Source organism: Bufo bufo, chromosome 3, assembly GCF_905171765.1.
Source record: "Bufo bufo chromosome 3, aBufBuf1.1, whole genome shotgun sequence".
NCBI lineage: Eukaryota > Metazoa > Chordata > Amphibia > Anura > Bufonidae > Bufo > Bufo bufo.
In genome coordinates this window covers 478,945,319-478,962,747 of record NC_053391.1, presented here as the reverse complement: position 1 = coordinate 478,962,747, position 17,429 = coordinate 478,945,319, and the positions used below count along the sequence as shown (strand labels likewise).

Below are 17,429 nucleotides of genomic sequence, written 5' to 3'. Positions count from 1 at the left end.
TACAGCTGCAGCCAGGACATTGCGATCTACGTGTCAGTGTGTAGCCCCAGCCTTACCGAAAAACAAGGCGAGTCCCAGTCATGCACACGAATGTGTGCGCCGCGGACCGGAATGCATGGGCACCTGCCATTTGCAGATCCATTCGCGGTTACAGCCGATGCCTGTATTCTGTGGACTCGCTGGTTGCGGGCCTCACACGTTCATGTGCAAGAGCCCTAAGGCCTTATGCACACGACCGTATGTATTTTGAAATCCGCAAAAAATAAGGATGAGCTGGCCCATAATAGAACAGTACTAGCCTTGTCCGTAATTTGGACAATAATAAGACGTGCTCTATTTTTTTGCGGAACGGAATGCACACGGAGTAACCAGTTTTTTTTTGCGGACCCATTGAAATGAATGGTTCCGTATACGGTCCACAAAAAAAAAACTGAACGGACGGCCGTGTTTTGCGGTCAGCAAATTGCAGATCCCGGCCGAGTGCATGCCACTTTTTTTTTTTTTTTTTCCCTTCAGTAGAAAAGTCCTATCCTTGTCTGCAAAACGGACAAGAACAGGACGTTTTTTTTGCGGAGCCGTGACAGCCGTGCGGATGCGGACAGTGAGAGGGTCCTCATCGGATCAGACGGAACTTCAGCCCTGAAGCTTGGACTGGTCTACCATGCGGCACAACGCCACACCGTTCACACTCATTGCATGCGACATCCAGGCCCCATGTAAACGGATGACGGAGACATGTTCTGACTGCGGAGCCGCTTTTATATCTGCGCACACTAGTTCCAGGGGGACTTGCGATCGGACTGCTGCTGGCACAGCCCGGAAGCGGTTAGCGGGGTGAGGAGACTACTTCCGGGGCAACGAAAACTTTGTTGCACGCTGTACTGGTAGAGTGTGGAGTGCCTCAGCATGGCACCTGACCCCTGGAATCGTATTTCTGTGCCCAGACCTGCCATTCAGTGCCAGCTGAGCGTGCCCCCCGGAGACCACACAGGTGATGTGACAGGGTGCAGTGTGGTCAATGTTCTGGAATGTCCTGCAGCAGCCTGGAGTCTGCTGACCATGTGCAGGGCTCCCCTGTGTGTGGTGCTCTATAGACAGCAGAGGAATCCTGCAGGCAGATCCGTCAAACCGTATGCAAACTGATGGCATTTGTCAGACAAATGCATTGAAATGCCGGATCCGTCGCTCATCGGATCCGGTGTTCTGCCAAATCTCTATACCTTGCGAAAAGTCTATATTGGAAGTGACGCGGCCGCACAGGGATCAGATCTCCCTGCCCCTGAGTGCGCAGGCGCCCACAAATCATCAGTTGCAGAGCTGAGTGCTGGATACCGAGGTCACCAGTCGCCGGCGCACTCAGGGGTAGGGAGATCTGATGCAACATTTTGTGCTGCAAAATCCCTATCCCCCTAAGTGCGCACGCGCGGTGCACAAAGTACTTCTATCACGGCACTGCAATGATTCTTTGGTAAGCCGGTGGATGTGTGCTTGCGCAGCGCACACCCTCCTCCAGCTGATCCCTGTGCGGCCGCGTCACTTCCGGTATTAACTTTTCGCAAGGTATAGAGATTTGGCATTTATTTTTTCTCACTTTTTTTGCTGTCTGAGCATGCACAGACCGCAATGCCGGATCCGTTTTGCAGTAACTCGGCAACTGATCCGGAATTTTGGACAGAGATAATATTGCAGCATGCTGCGGTATTTCCGCTGTCCAAAACGCTGTTCAGTGACTGAACTGAAGACATCCTGATGCATCCTGAACGGATTTCTCTGCATTCAGAATGCATGGGGATATAACTGATCAGTTCTTTTCTGGTATTGAGCCCCTGTGTCGGAACTCAGTGCCGGAAAAGAAAACCGCTAGTGTGAAAGTACCCTAAGGTAATGGTATCATGTATTCTTGCTGATTTATGTGTATATATACAGAGAATTATTATTGTTTCCCTCAAAGTGTGAACTGATCATGTTTTGGTGACACTAAAAGACCTTTAATACATTTTTTCTTCCAGAAAAGGGGATGAAGAACCTTCATAATAAATGTTCTGCTGTTCACTCCTTTTTGAAGAGCGAAACATTAAATGCCGAAGTTGCAACACTGGATTCCATACTGTACGTGTATCACCACAAGCTGAGCTGTCATAAACCGTACCTAGCTTTAAAACAGGTAGGTAGATCATATGGTAACATGGGTTGTGAAAGGGGTTCATCGGTAATAAAGATATTTCACCATGTACTCAGAGCCTGCCCCACAGACTCAGGCTGATTTCACACGGGCGTTGCGGGAAAAGGTGCGGGTGCGTTGCGGGAACATGCACGATTTTTCCGCACTAGTGCAAAACATTGTAATGCGTTTTGCACTCGCGTGAGAAAAACCGCTCATGTTTGGTACCCAAACCCGAACAGAAGTTCGGGTTTGGGATCGGTGTTCTGTAGATTGTATTATTTTCCCTTATAAAATGGTTTTAAGGGAAAATAATAGCATTCTGAATACAGAATGCTAAGTAAAATAGGACTGGAGGGGTTAAAAAAAATGTTTTTTTTTTTAACTCGCCTTAATCCACTTGTTCGCGCAGCCCGCATCTCTTCTGTCTTTAACTGTGAGCAATAGGACCTTTTGATGATGTCACTGCGTTCATCACATGGTCCATCACATGATCCTTCACCATGGTGATGGATCATGTGATGAGCGTAGTGACATCATCAAAGGTCCTATTGCTCACAGTTAAAGACAGAAGGAGATGCCGGCTGCGCGAACAAGTGGATTAAGGTGAATAAAATTATTTTTTTATTTTTTTTAACCCCGGCAGCCCTATTGTACTATGCATTCTGTATTCAGAATGCTATTATTTTCCCTTATAACCATGTTATAAGGGAAAATAATAATGATCGGGTCCCCATCCCGATCGTCACCTAGCAACCGTGCATGAAAACCGCATCCGCACTTGCTTGCGATTTTCACGCAACCCCATTCACTTCTATGGGGCCTGCGTTGCTCGAAAAACGCAGAATATAGAACATGCTGCGATTTTCACGCAACGCACAAGTGATGCGTGAAAATAACAGCTCCTGTGCACAGCCCTTAGAAATGAATGGGTCATGATTCAGTGCGGGTGCAATGCGTTCAACTCACGCATCGCATCTGCGCGGAATACTCGCCCGTGTGAAAGGGGCCTCATACTTACTTACTCTCTCTGTACTGCCTCTGGTGTCTCCATCTTCCGGTCCCTAGCACTGCTGCATGGTCACATGCTCTGTTGCAGCCAATGACTGGCCTCAGTGGTGTTGTGGCCAGAAGCAGCATGTCACTGCTGAAGCCAGTCATTGGCTGCAGCGGAGCATGTGACCATACCCATGCAGCGCTGGAAGATGGAGACGCCAGAGGCGGCAGGGAGCAGATAAGTATGAATCCTTAGCTTAGTGGGACAGGCCTTATTACCGGAGAACTCCTTTAAAGAGGTTTTCTGGGATTTTGAGGCAGAGAAGCAATGTTTGGTCTGGGAAATGTGCCTGTCATACAGAGTGTGTTTCCTGGACTGAACGTGCTCGTGTGCAATTAGCCTAAGTGACAGAGTTTGACTTTTCTGTGATGCTCTCAATTTTCTTCCGTGCATATAATATATACTGCTTGAGGAAGGCTCTATTGCTGAGCCGAAACGTCGCATTTTCCACATGGGTGAACAAAAGTTTTTTTCATTTTCTTTTTTTTTTTTGGAGTGCTGCCCTTTTTTTTGGATTGTCTACATTGGGTTTGGCTTATCCCCTTTAAGGGCCGTTGCAGCCGATTGCTTTTTTTTTTTTCTAGACGGACCTGCCATTCTCATATATATCCATTCATTTTCATGTTTTTTTTTTTTATTGTGTGGGTACGGAAAACCCCAAATGACTCATATCACCTGTGCATTGGAGCTCAGCACGTGGCTGTGTTCATCCTTCCAATAGAGTTTAAATGGAGCAGTAGTGCCCATGCTGGACAGCCCCTCCATTCTGTGCTGGTACGGAGGGTCCTAGTCTGATGCCAACTGATCTAACCTTTGATAAGATGCTTTTTTTTTTTTACTGGGATACAGATTCTAGTAGAGCAGTGAGCTCCGTATGTCACCACAGAACACCGCCCACACTAGTGCCTGGTGCTGTTCAAATGGGATTTTCTAAATTAAATTATGCTGTTAGCTCAGAAATTGTCAAATTAATGCCAAATATTGACCTGTGTAAATGTGCCTCTTATGGAGATTTATTAAAGGCTATGTACATGCAATTTTTTATTTATTATTGCATTGTACTTATTTTTAGCTAAAAATATTTTTTTTTTAGTTGGTCTTTATTAACAATATGGAATCCTTTTTTCTGTTCAGAGCAGACATGCTGTATGAGCTGCCTGTGGATTTTTTCTGTCTTTTCCGTCATCTGGGGAGCAGACAGACTCCTTATCTCTGCTCTCTGACCTTATAAACACTCAATAAATCTCAATCCTTGTCTTACTGATAAGAATGTGGCTAAAATAAGTGTTTATGAGCTCTCAGTAGTTTAGAAATAAGAGTTAGATGACCCGCACAAAGTAAAAGCACCAGTCACACAGTTAGAAAAACTGTTAACCCTCTGTGAAATAATGGCTCAATATTTTTAATAAAGGCCAATTGAAAATATGATTTTTAGCCCAAAATAAGTTAATTGCAATCATAAAAAAAAAGGTGTACATAGCCTTTTAAGGCCCTGGCTAGTTCAGCATGAACTGTATATGAGACCCTGAGAGTGAGGAATCCCTCTGACATCCATGCAGGTACATTTATCTTAAGGGTCCTCACACTGGCAGCACTGTAGGGAGCTGGCACTTGGGATGTGATTTCCTTGCATCTGTTCTCCCCTATTACATAATTGAGTTGTTTTTGTGATGAGACGTTCATGTCACAAGTAGTAATGAAGTAAAACATGTTCCCACTTAATCCATGGCATTATGAAAACCAGACTATAAGCCTTCTTTTTCCCTTTGCTTCTCCAGGTACAACAATGTACAAGACGGATAAAGTCGATGGGCTTAGAAGACTCCATGAAAGAGATGATGGATTTATGCCCAGTGTATGTTCTTACTCACTCCATTAATAACATGTTTAAGTAGATGCATCTATAGGATGAGCAGTGCAGCCGCCAAACCAAAGTTGGAGGGTGCCCTTGACCACTCTCACAGTCCTTGAGAAACTGACGTGAGGCTCAGGGGGCATACAAACGACTGTGTCCGTTTTGCAGACAGCAAACTGCAGATCCACAAAACGCATATAGTGGCCGAGTGCACACCACATCTCTTCAATGGGTCCGCAATCCGCATGTTGGGACATGTCCTGTCTTTGGTGGCACATGTCAGTTTCTCATTTACCGCTGGCTGGTAAATCTTTGAAAGGGAGTGTGTCATCAGAAAACGACTATTGTTTAAATCAAGGTTTTAAAAAAACATATTTTTAAAAGGGTTTTCCGAGATTTATAAATGTTTTTTTTAACTGGTGACTTATACACTGAGTAGGTCATCAGTATCTGATGGATTAGGGTACAACACCCGGGACCCACGCCGATTAAGGCTTTTATACGGGCAAGTTTTCCGCGCGGGTGCAATGAGTGAGGTGAACACATTGCACCCGCACTGAATCCTGACCCATTCATTGCTATGGGGCTGTGCACATGAGCGGTGATTTTCACGCATCACTTGTGCGTTGCGTGAAAATCGCAGCATGCTCTATTTTGTGTGTTTTTCACACAACGCAGGCCCCATAGAAGTGAATGGGGCTGCATGAAAATCACAAGCATCTGCAAGCAAGTGCGGATGCGGTGCGATTTTCACTCACGGTTGCTAGGTGACGATCGAGATGGGGACCCGATCATTATTATTTTCCTTTATAACATGGTTATAAGGGAAAATAACAGCATTCTGAATACAGAATGCTAAGTAAATTAGGGATGAAGGGCGTTAAAAATAAATAAATAAACTCACCTAATCCACTTGTTCGCGCAGCCTGGCTCGTCTTCTTTCTTCTTCTTTGATGACCTTTTCTTCTTCTTTGATGACCTTGGAGGAAAAGGACCTTTGGTGACGTCACTGCGCTCATTACATGGTCCATGAGCGCAGTGATCTCACCAAAGGTCCTTTTCTCCCAGGTCATTAAAGAAGAAGAAAGAAGACAAGCAGCGCTTGGTAAGGTGCAAGAAGGCAGCGGCGCTCAAAGTTAGGCCTCTTTCGCACGGGCGTCGCGTGTGAGGGTATCTGATGTCTGATTTGCGGTATCTGATGTCTCCTTCCTCCTCCCCATTTTACAATGTGTTGGCCTATTTATGTGGTACAGACTTTTTTGACCTTCATCTTCTTCAACTTGTTTAGGAAAAGCGAGCTTGAAGGTGCACAGTATTGCACTGTCCCATGTCAACCTATTTTGGAGCTGGTGTCTATGAAAATTCTGGGTTCCTGCAAGTTACTAGTACGTCTCATGGATTGCTGCAACAAGGCCTGTCGGTATCCTTTATGTATATCTTTCCGTTTAACCAATGGTGCTCATAATTTATTATTTATTGGAAAGCGCCATTAATTTCAAGGAGCTGTACATCTAAAAGGGGGTACACATGATGTAAAACAAAGCGGGAACCCAGGGAAGACCCTGCCTGCGAGGGCTTACTATCTACTTTTTACTTTTCATCTTATATGCCAGTGTCTTCAGTTAGGATGTAGGATGTATCATCAAAAATAGACATTTTATCTGAAGTACCTTATCATTAGAAGGGGAGGGGTTGACATATGTAATAAACTGTTCAAGGCCCAGAATCAGTTTATTTTTTTTTCTTTGTTTCATGTCTACAGTTTACTGTTGAGGCATAATTATTATTATTTTTTTTTTCATTTTGTAATTGTTTAACCCACCTGATCAGCGGCAGGGGTCCGGCAGTCACTGATAGGCACATTAACCCTTGCGCTGCCCCGGTCAGCGCTGACCGGGGCACGTGCGGTATCCTGCCGGGTGTCCATCAGTACCCCGTGCTGCTGTGACTGGGACCCGATGGCAGAGAAGGCAGCCCGATGCCTTCCTTAGGTATTGTGTCTGCCTTCCCTGTCAGCCTGTGAGATCCAGCCCCCTGGATCTCACAGGCAAGCAGGCCGAAGTGCATTACAGTCTGTAATACACTTACAGCCAATGCATCACAACACAGAAGTATTGTGATGCATTGTAAAGGGGATCAGACCCCTAAAAGTTTAAGTCCCAGAGTGGGATGAAAATTAAAGTTAAAAAAGAAGTAAAAAAAAGAAAGTTTTACAAAAAAAAAATTTCAAGTAAAAAACAAACAAACCTCCTTTTCCTAAAATAAAGTAAAAAAAAAAAAGAGAAAAGTAGACATATTAGGTATTGCCGCATCCATATCGACAGTCTGTCAGGTAAACGCTGTAAAAAAAAAAAACAGTGCCAAAACAGCCATTTTCTGGTCACCTTGCCTCACAAAAACTAATACCAAGCGATTAAAAAGGCATATTTAGCCCAAAATGGTACCAATCAAACCTTTATCTCATCCCGCAAAAAATGAGCCCCCACATAAGACAATCACTCAAAAAATAAAAACCAATGGCACCCGCAAACAAGTCCATCAAACTCTGTGCTGCAAAAGCCATATGGTGCTCCTTCCGTTTTGAATACTGCCATGTGCCCCCCCCCCCCCCACCCAACAGTTTACCACCACATATGGGGTTTTGCCGTATTCAGGAGAAAATGGGTAACAAATTGTGGGGTGCATTTTCTCCTGTTACCCCTTCTGAAGATGAAAAATTTGGGGCTAAAGCATCATTTTATTGGAAGAAATTAAACTTTTCATTTTCACAGCCAAGTGTTTTCAAATTCCGTAAAACACTTAAGGGGTCAAAGTGCTCAGTACCCCCCTTAATATATTCTTTAAGGGGTGTAGTTTCCAAAATGGAGTCACTTTTTGAGGGTTTCCACTGTAGCGGTACGTCAGGGTCTCTTCAAATACAAAATGGGGCCTAAAAACCATTCTAGCTAAATCTGCCTCCAAAATCCATATGGCGCTCCTTTCCTTCTGACCACTGACATGTGCACATAGGGCAGTTTACTGCCACATATGGGGTATTTCTGTAAACTGCAGAATCAGAGTAATATATATTGAGGTTTATTTTGCTGTTAACCCTTACTGTGTTGCAAGAAAAAAATTATTTTACATAAAAAATCTACCAAAAAAGTGAAATTTTGAAACTTCACCATTTTCCTTTAATTCTTGTGGAACACCTCAAGGGTTAACAAAGTTGTAACATCAGTTTTGAATAATTTGAGGGGTGTAGTTTCTAAAATAGGGTCATTTATGGGTGGTTTCCATTACGTAAGCCCCTAAAATCGCTTTATAACTGAATTGGTGCTTAAAAAAAATGGTTTGGGAAAAAATGTAAAAATTTTAAAAATTACTTCTAAGCCTTCTAACGTCCTAAAATAAATAAAATGACATTTACAAAATGATGCCAACATAAAGCAAACATATGGGAAATGTTAAGTAATAAACATTTTAGGAGGTATCACTTTCTGTTTTAAAAGTAGAAAAATTCTAATTTAGAAAATTTTTCTAAATTTTGGATTATTTTATAAATAAAGGTTTAATATATCGACTCGAACTTACCACGTCATGAAGTACAATGTGTTACGAGAAAACATTCTCAGAACGGCTTGGATAAGTAAATGCGTTCCAAAGTTATTACCACATAAAGTGACACGTCAGATTTGCAAAAATCGGCCTGGGATTTAAGGTGAAAAGTGGCTTGGTACTGAAGGGGTTAATAGCTGCACTTTTTTTTTTTTTTTTAGTTAGTAGAGCATACTTTTTCTTTTCAGGTGGATCAATAACAGTGACCACTCCTGTCCATATGCCCTTTTAAGGTCCCCCTCTATAATGGAGACCCTTTCTGGCGGGCTGGGATGTCCATACATTATAGAGACAGCAATTCACTTTAATGTCCTGCTTGTATATAAGCAGACTATGCTTCTACCAGTGACTGCGGTTTGGTTAAAGAAGCAGAGCTGGCTGATCACTGGCCAGGTCCCATACAAAACACTGTTGTCTTCATGATGCAACCTCATAAAGTTCACCTTTTGAGGGTCTTTATGGCAAACCCCCATCCTGGGTAGACCTGCGAAGGGAATCATACTTAACTACTTCCCGTTGGTGGCTCCTCGGCTGCTCCGCGCGGTTCTCTGGATGTGAATGTCCTGTTTGACACTGCTACAACCAATTGCTTGGCGCCCTGCATCTATATCCTATATTTCCCTCCATAGGAGTACAGGATTAACCCTTTTTTTTTCCTAACCCTGTCAATCAAAGCAGCCAGGGAAGGGCTGGCCACAGAAAGGGGTGGAGCTTGTGTACAACAAGAACAGTGGTGACGCCCTCATTGCACCAAAAGCATAATATACATATTAATAAAAAGTGTTACCTTGTGAGCTGAGCCTCATCAACAAAAGAAAAACAGCGTATTAATGAGGTGAACCAGAGCGATGTGATGCAAATAGTTGGATATTGAGGTCGCCAGTGACAGGTTCCCTGTTAAAGAATGGGTCATTTTCTGATCTATTTTCTTTAAAGCATCTGTGGGCAAAAAAGAACAGCCGCACTTACAGCATGCTGGGTTTTGGAAAATAGACCCCACAAAAAAAAACACATTTCCATATCGTGATCAAATTGCAGCTTTTACAGTTTACGCATAATTATAGCAAAACTGTGTCATTTTTATGTAAATTGTTGAAACTTTAGTGAAAATATGATTTGGCCACGACCGCACTTATTTGCATATAAAATACGTTTTGTTGTACATTTTTCCTTTACTGCCATGAACAGTTTATGCTTACAGCATCTGAACTTGGAGGAGTTCATTATCCTAAATGTTGTGCTGCTGGGATTGTTGAGTCGTTTATGGTATGTATACATATGACGTTGCGTAGTAGGAACTGTGTCGTTCCACTTCTTGCACTTTTCTCCTCTATTAATGCCATTGAGTATTTACAGCAGCTCAGAAAATACTAAAGAGATACATTAAAAGAGCACGCTGGAGCACACGGATGTGCGGTGTTATGCCTGGTGCATGATGTGAGGGAGTGGAGTATGACACAGTAATGAGATACTCCACTCCTCTGCACTAGGCATAACACAGTGGCCCAGATATACTAATCTGTCTGCGTCTAAAACAGGCATCCTCAAACGGCGGCGCTCCAGTTGTTGTAAAACTACAACTCCCACAATGCCCTGCTGTAGGCTGATGCCTGTAGGCTGATCGGGCATGCTGGGAGTTGTAGTTTTGTAACAGCTCGAGGGCCGCAGTTTGAGGATGCCTGGTCTAAAAGCTGACTAAAAAGTACAAATTGGTGCAATTATGGCACGGGTAGGGATTCGATACTTTTTTTTTTCCACCTGGCCTGAAAAGGAGGTCGGGGCTTACTGGAAAAGGGAGGAGCTGCAAGGAAAAGAGCATCACAAGTCTGGCGTACAATTCTGTCCGGTATAGGCCTAGACAAAAGTCCTAACCCTGCACCACATTTACCATCCCGCCTGAGCCCCTCTAATAAATTTGGTGCAGGTTTAGACAGCCTGTCTAAGGCTACTTTCACACCTGCGCTTTCCCTGTCCGCTATTGAGATCCGTCATAGGATTTCAATAGCGGGGGAAAACGCTTCCGTTTTGTCCCCATTCAATAGGGACAAAACTGAACGAAACGGAATGCACCAAAATGCATTCCGTTCCGTTTGGCTGCGTCCCTGTCATGGACAGAATAACGCTGCAAGCAGCATTTTTCTGTCTGCAATGTGATGCGGAGCAAGACGGATCAGTTTTCTCTGACACAATAGAAAACGGATCCGTCCCCCGGATCCGTCTTCGCTATTTTAGAGATAATACAACCTGATCCGTTCATAACAGATGCAGACGGTTGTATTATCATGACGGAAGCGTTTTTGCTGATCCGTGACGATCCAGCAATAGCACTGGTGTGAAAGTAGCTTAAGGGCACCTGTACACCATGAAGAAGAAGGGTAAGGGCTCATGCACATGACCGTGGTTTTTGTCTGCATTTGATCTTCAAAACTGCGGTAGTGTGCAAGTCCAGAACAGAGGATCGCGCTCACACAAGGAACTTGATTCCCGCAATGGACTCGCTCGTGTGATACAGCCCTAAAGGTCCTTTTACACGACCTGATAAATGTTCATTCCCAGTAATTGGCCTGTGTAAAATGTGCCAGGGATCGCCCGATGAGCAAGCAGACGCTGGTTCCTCAGGTGATCGTGTCATTCTGCCAGCACATGAAATCATTGTTTGTCTGCAGCAGATCATGCTGTCTAAACAGAGATCTGCTGCCCAGGAGCAATGATCTTCTTTGGGGAAAGTGATCACTGTTTTCCCCATACAGCGGAGGTGATTGCTATATGTAAATGCAGCCCTTGTCTCTGCTGATGATCAGGCAATTATCGGTAATATCTGGTTTGTTCCCTATAATTGCCTAACCCATCAGATTGTGTAAAAGGACAATCTGTAAGATTAGTAAATCTGGGCCAGTTTGTGTTGTACAGAGTATTCCTCTAATTTAAAGGAATACAGAGGTAGCAAGTGTAATATATAATATGCCCCAAATGTATAGCTCCCACATGTATGTATTGTCTGCTGAACTATTCTGCCCAGTAGAAAGGGGAATTGGACAGACCCATTAATGGTGGGATCCATTACTAAACAGAAGCACAATAATTTTCATTTCTTTTTTAGGGTTCTGCACAGAGGACTGTTAAAACTTCTCATCGCCTTGTATAGCCCACACATTTCTCTGCAGAAAGAGGTGTCAGCCTTTCAGAAAATGCCTTACTTTAAAGACTTTGTGTTCCCTGATAATATTGAAGACCACATTGGTTCTGTTTTCAGTGATTTTGTTGGAAATAAACCACAAAACCCGTTTTCTTCCAAAAAAGGCAAAGCGCAATTTCAGAGTATAAGATTTGACCGCAGTAACCTGGGTAGAGAGGAAACGATGGGTGTAATCAAAGATCTTGATATAAAAGAAACGAAAGCATTTGTTGATGTGGGGCAGCCAATACAAAAGCAGAGATTTACTAGAGGTGAGAGAATGGGGGTTATGTTCCACATGTCATGTTATTTCTTTCATATTATTTCATTACCTGGAAAAGACTGGGATTTATCAAGCTATTGCTAGTTAATAGGAGCAGAGTGTACTATAGACGAAGGCTTTTCGGATTTTGGTCTGATATCCCCTGTAATGTCTAGTCCTCCACTATGGAGTAGTTCTGTATTTGCTCTGCTGTTGGGCTCGTTTACGCACAGATCTGCTGTTAATGCCATTAATGGAGTCGCTGGCAACAAAAGTAGGTGCTGGAACATATAACAGCGGATGTAGCCTAAGGCTCTATTCACACATGACGGATTTGCTGCAGATTTCCTTAGCAGATTGTTACACATATGCATTTGCTGGCCTGTTCCACAGGTTTAGCATAAATAGCCTGTCATATTTGACCTCATTTCACCTGCACTCTCTATGTACTATGATTTTTTAAAGGGGTATTCCGGTTGGCTAAAGTTGTCCTCTATCCTGTGGATAGGGGTTAACTATTAGTTCGGTGGGGTCCTACGATCACGAGAAGATGGGCCCTGTACCCCCTGCAGCCCACCTGAAAACAATAGAGCTACTGGTCGCACATGCCCCTAGCCGCTCCATTCATTGATTGTTTCAGAGATGGCAGAGTACAGCGCTCCGCTATCTCCAGAATTCCCATAGAGATGAATGGAGCTGCTGCACGCATGTGTGACCAGCTGCTCCATTCTTGTCAGGCAGGGGGTACGGGGCCCACTTTCTCGAGATCGTAGGACCCCACCGATCTGATAGTTATCCCTCCATCCTGTGGATAGGGTATAACTTTAACCCAGCGGAATACCCTTTTAACTACGCCACCTTACAAGTATTTGTGTGTAGACATTAACTGCTCAGCTGCCACAGAACTGAAGTTCAACCATTTCTGATCCTTTTTCCATGCACTACCACTGCATGCATGTTGGCTGAACATTTAATACACATTGGACAGTAGGCTGGTCCCACCAAAATCGGATTGTTTGACCGACCTTAGTCTGATGTGTATGGCCACGTTTTGGAGAATGCTAGGCGTTGGTGTTGCTACAGTTAGAGGACCAAGGCCACTGGCCAAGATACACATACTGCATGTTCCTTGGGAGTGACATTACCTATCATGTCTGTACAGAAAGTAACTATACTTTGCATTTCTGTGTTGATGTGCAGGGAAGCTGGACCCCTTTGATGTTAAAACATTATTTCTGCCAGTAAAAGCAAGCAGTTTACAAGTAAGTTTCAGTTGACCTAGAATTAATGTACAGTACTTGCTCATTTATAGCATTAAATCTTAAGCGTTTTTTCCAGACTTTGATATTGGTGTCCTATTTTTCAGATAGGCCATCAATATCCAATTGCTGGAGGTTTGATTCCCGGCATTGGCACCAGTCAGCTGACTAATGGGGATCACTGTGCTCCAACCACGGTCCCTTCATGCCATCCATGTTGTAGTGGCTGTGTCTGCCAGTGCACTTCTCTTAAGCTCAGTCCCGTTTAGGTGAATAGGACCAAGCTTCAGTACCGATTGTACAGTGCTGAGTCTGGTGAACAATGGGATGTAGTTCTCGCCTGAGCACTGTGTGGCCTCTTCGGTCAGCAAGTTGATTGAGGTGTCAGGAGATGGACCTCACCGAACTGACATGGTTAAGGATAGGACATCAGTATAAACACACAGGAGGGAATTTAACAAGTCTGCTGGGGCAGAAAAGTGGAACCAAAAAGTCTAAAATTCCCCTTTTTGCTTAATTATTTAACTGTTTTTGCCATTGTACACCACACTCCCCACTTTTGCATAAAGATTGTCCTAACATATTTTATATTTACACCAGAAATCTGTCATAAATTGTTCCTAGATGATGTTCGTTTCAGTTTCCTAGTTTTCTAGGGTGCCAGGACTCTCCGATTCTAAGGATAGGTCATTATATTTACCAGGATAACCCCTTTAATTCCAAACACCAGCGGGTGTTCGGTGTGGTAAATTCTGTGGATGGTAGGTCTATAGTCGAATAGTAATTCTCCTGCCTACCATACAGAAAGTTGAGGTTTCAACTTCCACCAAAGACCAGTAAAATAACTATTTAATGCAGCTTAGGCCCAGTTCACACATTAGTTATTTGGTCAGTTATTTCCATCCGTTTTTGTGAGCCAAAACCAGGAGTGGAGGCCACCCAGAGATAAGGTATAATGAAAAGATCTACACCTGTTGTGTGTTTTTGACCCGCACCTGGTTTTGGCTCACAACAACCAATGGAAATATCATACGTCTGAACTAGGCCTTCGAATCTCACTTTAAGGGTCCATTCACACATCCGTAGTGTATTGCGGATCCGCAATACACCCGGCCGGCACCCCCATAGAACTGCCTTTTTTCCGAAGCTGCGGACCGGAAGATCAGGGCCCCGCTCCGGAAATGCGGATGCGGAGAGCACATAGTGTGCTCTCCGCATCCATTCCTGCCCCATTGAGAATAAATGGGTCCGCACGCGTTCCCGATATTGCAGAACGGATGTGGACCCATTTGTGGACGTGTGATTGGAGCATAAGGTGGATTCAGTGAAGCATCTATTTAATCTGAGCCTATTTAATCTGAGGATGTTTGTGATTACCATTTATACTTTGCGGGGGAATAGCCATATGAGTTGCGTTAGGCAAGTATATGGATACTCGCTCATGGCTGCAGGTCATTAAGGTTGTATTTTCCGTGTTCATTTTGGAGCTTGAGACCTTGTTGAAACAATTCTTCAATCCATCTATCCCTCTGAGTGGAGTGAGACATTATAAAACATTGGCTTCACCATATAAACGTTTCACATGTAGGTCAGTCAAAATCAGAACTTTTGCCCTCCTACCCCCTAGGTATTAGAAGTGCTATAACTCTTAAAGAGGACTTGTCACCTCTCCTGACATGTCTGTTTCAGAAACTACTTGCATTCCCCATGTAATACCAATTCTGCAGCATCTATTCTTAGGACTCTGTGTTGTGCCATCTCTGTATTATTCCTGCTAAAAAGTTACAAATTGCCAGCAATCTGCAGTAAAGGTACTGCTGGGTATTACCAGTAGTGGGTGTGTCTTACTTTGTCCAATCAGTGCTGCTGGTGTCAGACTGTGCGGGGACACACCTCCCACTGATAACACCCATCTGTACCTTTTACTGCAAGATGCTAGCAATTCATTCATAAATTTCTAGTAAAAATACCAAAGTAATAGAACAACATAGCAGTAAAAGAACAAATGCTTTAGAAATGTTATTAGATGGGGAATGCAAGTAGTTACTATAAGACATGTCTGAGGAGGTGACAGGTCCTCTTTAAGTTCAGTGTAATGGTCTACTTGGCTATGGGATATTTGTGTGACATGGTTGATTAAAAAATTTTTAAATTTTAAATATGGGTCTGTAGCCTCCCAATCTTCAACAGGCCCAGCCCTGCATGAGATGCCAAGCAGAGTTAGGCCTCTTGCACACGACCGTATGCCCTCTGAGATATACGGTCCATGAGCGGGCCATATGTCCCAGAGCGGCATAGATTACAATGATTTTGGGGACGCCCGTGGGGATATTGTCCCGCACTCATACTCATACGAACTTATGAGTGTGTGACAATAGTCCCGCGGGCGCCCCGACGTGCATAGCATTATTGTAATCCATCATGCTGTGTGCTCCCGTGCACACGATCAATGCCGCTCCGGGACATATGGCCAGCTCACGGACCGTATGTCTCGGAGGGCAAGAGGCCTTAAGCTGAGTTTTGGTGTGGATGAGAAGTCCATACCTTCACTCAACAGGTGCAGTCCTGGAGAAGGTAGAATTGTCTTGCAGTTTCCAAAGGGCCGGAAAGTCATCTGTTCTTCCTTCTTCTGGGCAAGTGTATAACTCATCGAGTTTTCCTTGGGTAGTGTAAATATGATTAGCTTTCTGTGCAGATTTATTAGCTACTTGATTGGTTAATCTGCTTATGGTATGGGAGTTAGAAGTGCATCAAGGTGCGGACAGTGAGACTAAGTTCACACGGCAAAATCGGTGGCTGAAAAATCTGTAGCTGATAGCTAGCTGAAAACAGGTACGGTAGTTTTTGGTGGCAGATTTCTAATTTGGAGGAGGTTTTAGAGGAGTTTTTACAAGAGTATTACAGTATTTGGTAACTTCTATAAAATCCACAATTAAATCTGCTTCCAAGAACTAGCCGTTTTCAAATCGGCCACTGAAAGTGTAGAAGGGATCTACTTCAGATTTCCGTTTTTGTACTTTTGCTGCCTCTGAGCTTTGGCCCGCTGGCTCTGTTAGCGGTAAGTGAAATTGTACGTTTCTGCCACATGGACCTCCCAAGATGTGCTAAATTTATTAAGAGATCCTTGTGTCTTAATAAACTTGGAGAGTTTGATAAAAGCACAAACTAGGTCAAGACTAACGTACGAGATACCAGCCTTGAAGAGTTTCTCCCATAAAGTTTTTCTGAAATTTTTAAGTGAAAATTTTCTTTATATTTACAATTTTTCATGAATATTTGATCCATAGTTAAGTATCATTCATAGAAATGTATATATTTTCCTTTGCAGGGTCTTTGCTGTAAAAAGAAGTCAAATGAGCCTAAGAAAAAATGGGGTTTGTCACAACAAAACAGAAAAAGGAAATGTGTAAGACACTTGATGCCTAAAATTCAGGAGGTGGCGGATTTTAAAGCTCTCTCCAAACAGCTGCTTCATGCAGTAAAATGGTGTAAAGAGAGGAAACTGAAAGCAGAGGCTGTGTTCTTTAGGAATAGATATCTGCGATGTAACAGACTGAGATGTACTGAAGCCTTAGGATACAGGTAAGGCTGGAGCTGTGCTGAGCTATGCATTAAAGGGAGTCTGTCACCAGATTGTGACCTTATAGACCGCTCACATAGCGCTCTAGCATAGCAGTCTATGATTCTAATGGTACCTTTGATGTTTTCTTGTGAAGTTCCCCCAAGGCAAAAACGGACTTTCTCGCCCAGTTTCCTTGGGGGACACAGAAGACCTTGGGTATAGCTCATCTCCATAGGAGGCGTGACACTAAGTGAAAGCTGTTAAGCCCCTCCTCCACAGCTATACCCTCAGCCTGGAGAGAAAGGCAGCCAGTTTTTTGCTTAGTGTCCAAGGAGGCAAGACACTCCCTGCTCTGCAGGGCTGGTTTCTCCTTGTTTCAATTTTTAGATTTTTACTTTTTTCTTTTCTTTTTGTTCCAGATCATCAGGGATAACAGAGTCGCACTAGACCTCTCTGTTCTCCCGGGGTTGAGCTGCGCCAGTGCCGGTCACCCGCACTGCT

At 43.6% G+C, this 17,429-nt stretch overlaps 1 protein-coding gene across 2 annotated transcripts in view; it reads left to right on the top strand.

Annotated features, from left to right (window-relative positions):
• The first annotated feature begins 846 nt into the window (after positions 1-846).
• NEPRO (nucleolus and neural progenitor protein) overlaps positions 847-17,429 on the top strand; it is a 29,998-nt gene continuing 13,415 nt past the window's right edge. Inside the window, exons 1-8 of one of the 2 annotated variants that reach the window (XM_040425244.1) lie at positions 847-991; positions 2,010-2,164; positions 4,997-5,073; positions 6,362-6,493; positions 9,859-9,936; positions 11,771-12,117; positions 13,308-13,369; positions 16,695-16,948. In XM_040425244.1, coding sequence (XP_040281178.1) covers positions 907-991; positions 2,010-2,164; positions 4,997-5,073; positions 6,362-6,493; positions 9,859-9,936; positions 11,771-12,117; positions 13,308-13,369; positions 16,695-16,948 — 1,190 coding nt within the window. In that variant the 5' untranslated portion in view covers positions 847-906. The remainder of the gene's footprint in view (positions 992-2,009; positions 2,165-4,996; positions 5,074-6,361; positions 6,494-9,858; positions 9,937-11,770; positions 12,118-13,307; positions 13,370-16,694; positions 16,949-17,429) is intronic. The other variant, XM_040425245.1, reaches the window with a different exon arrangement.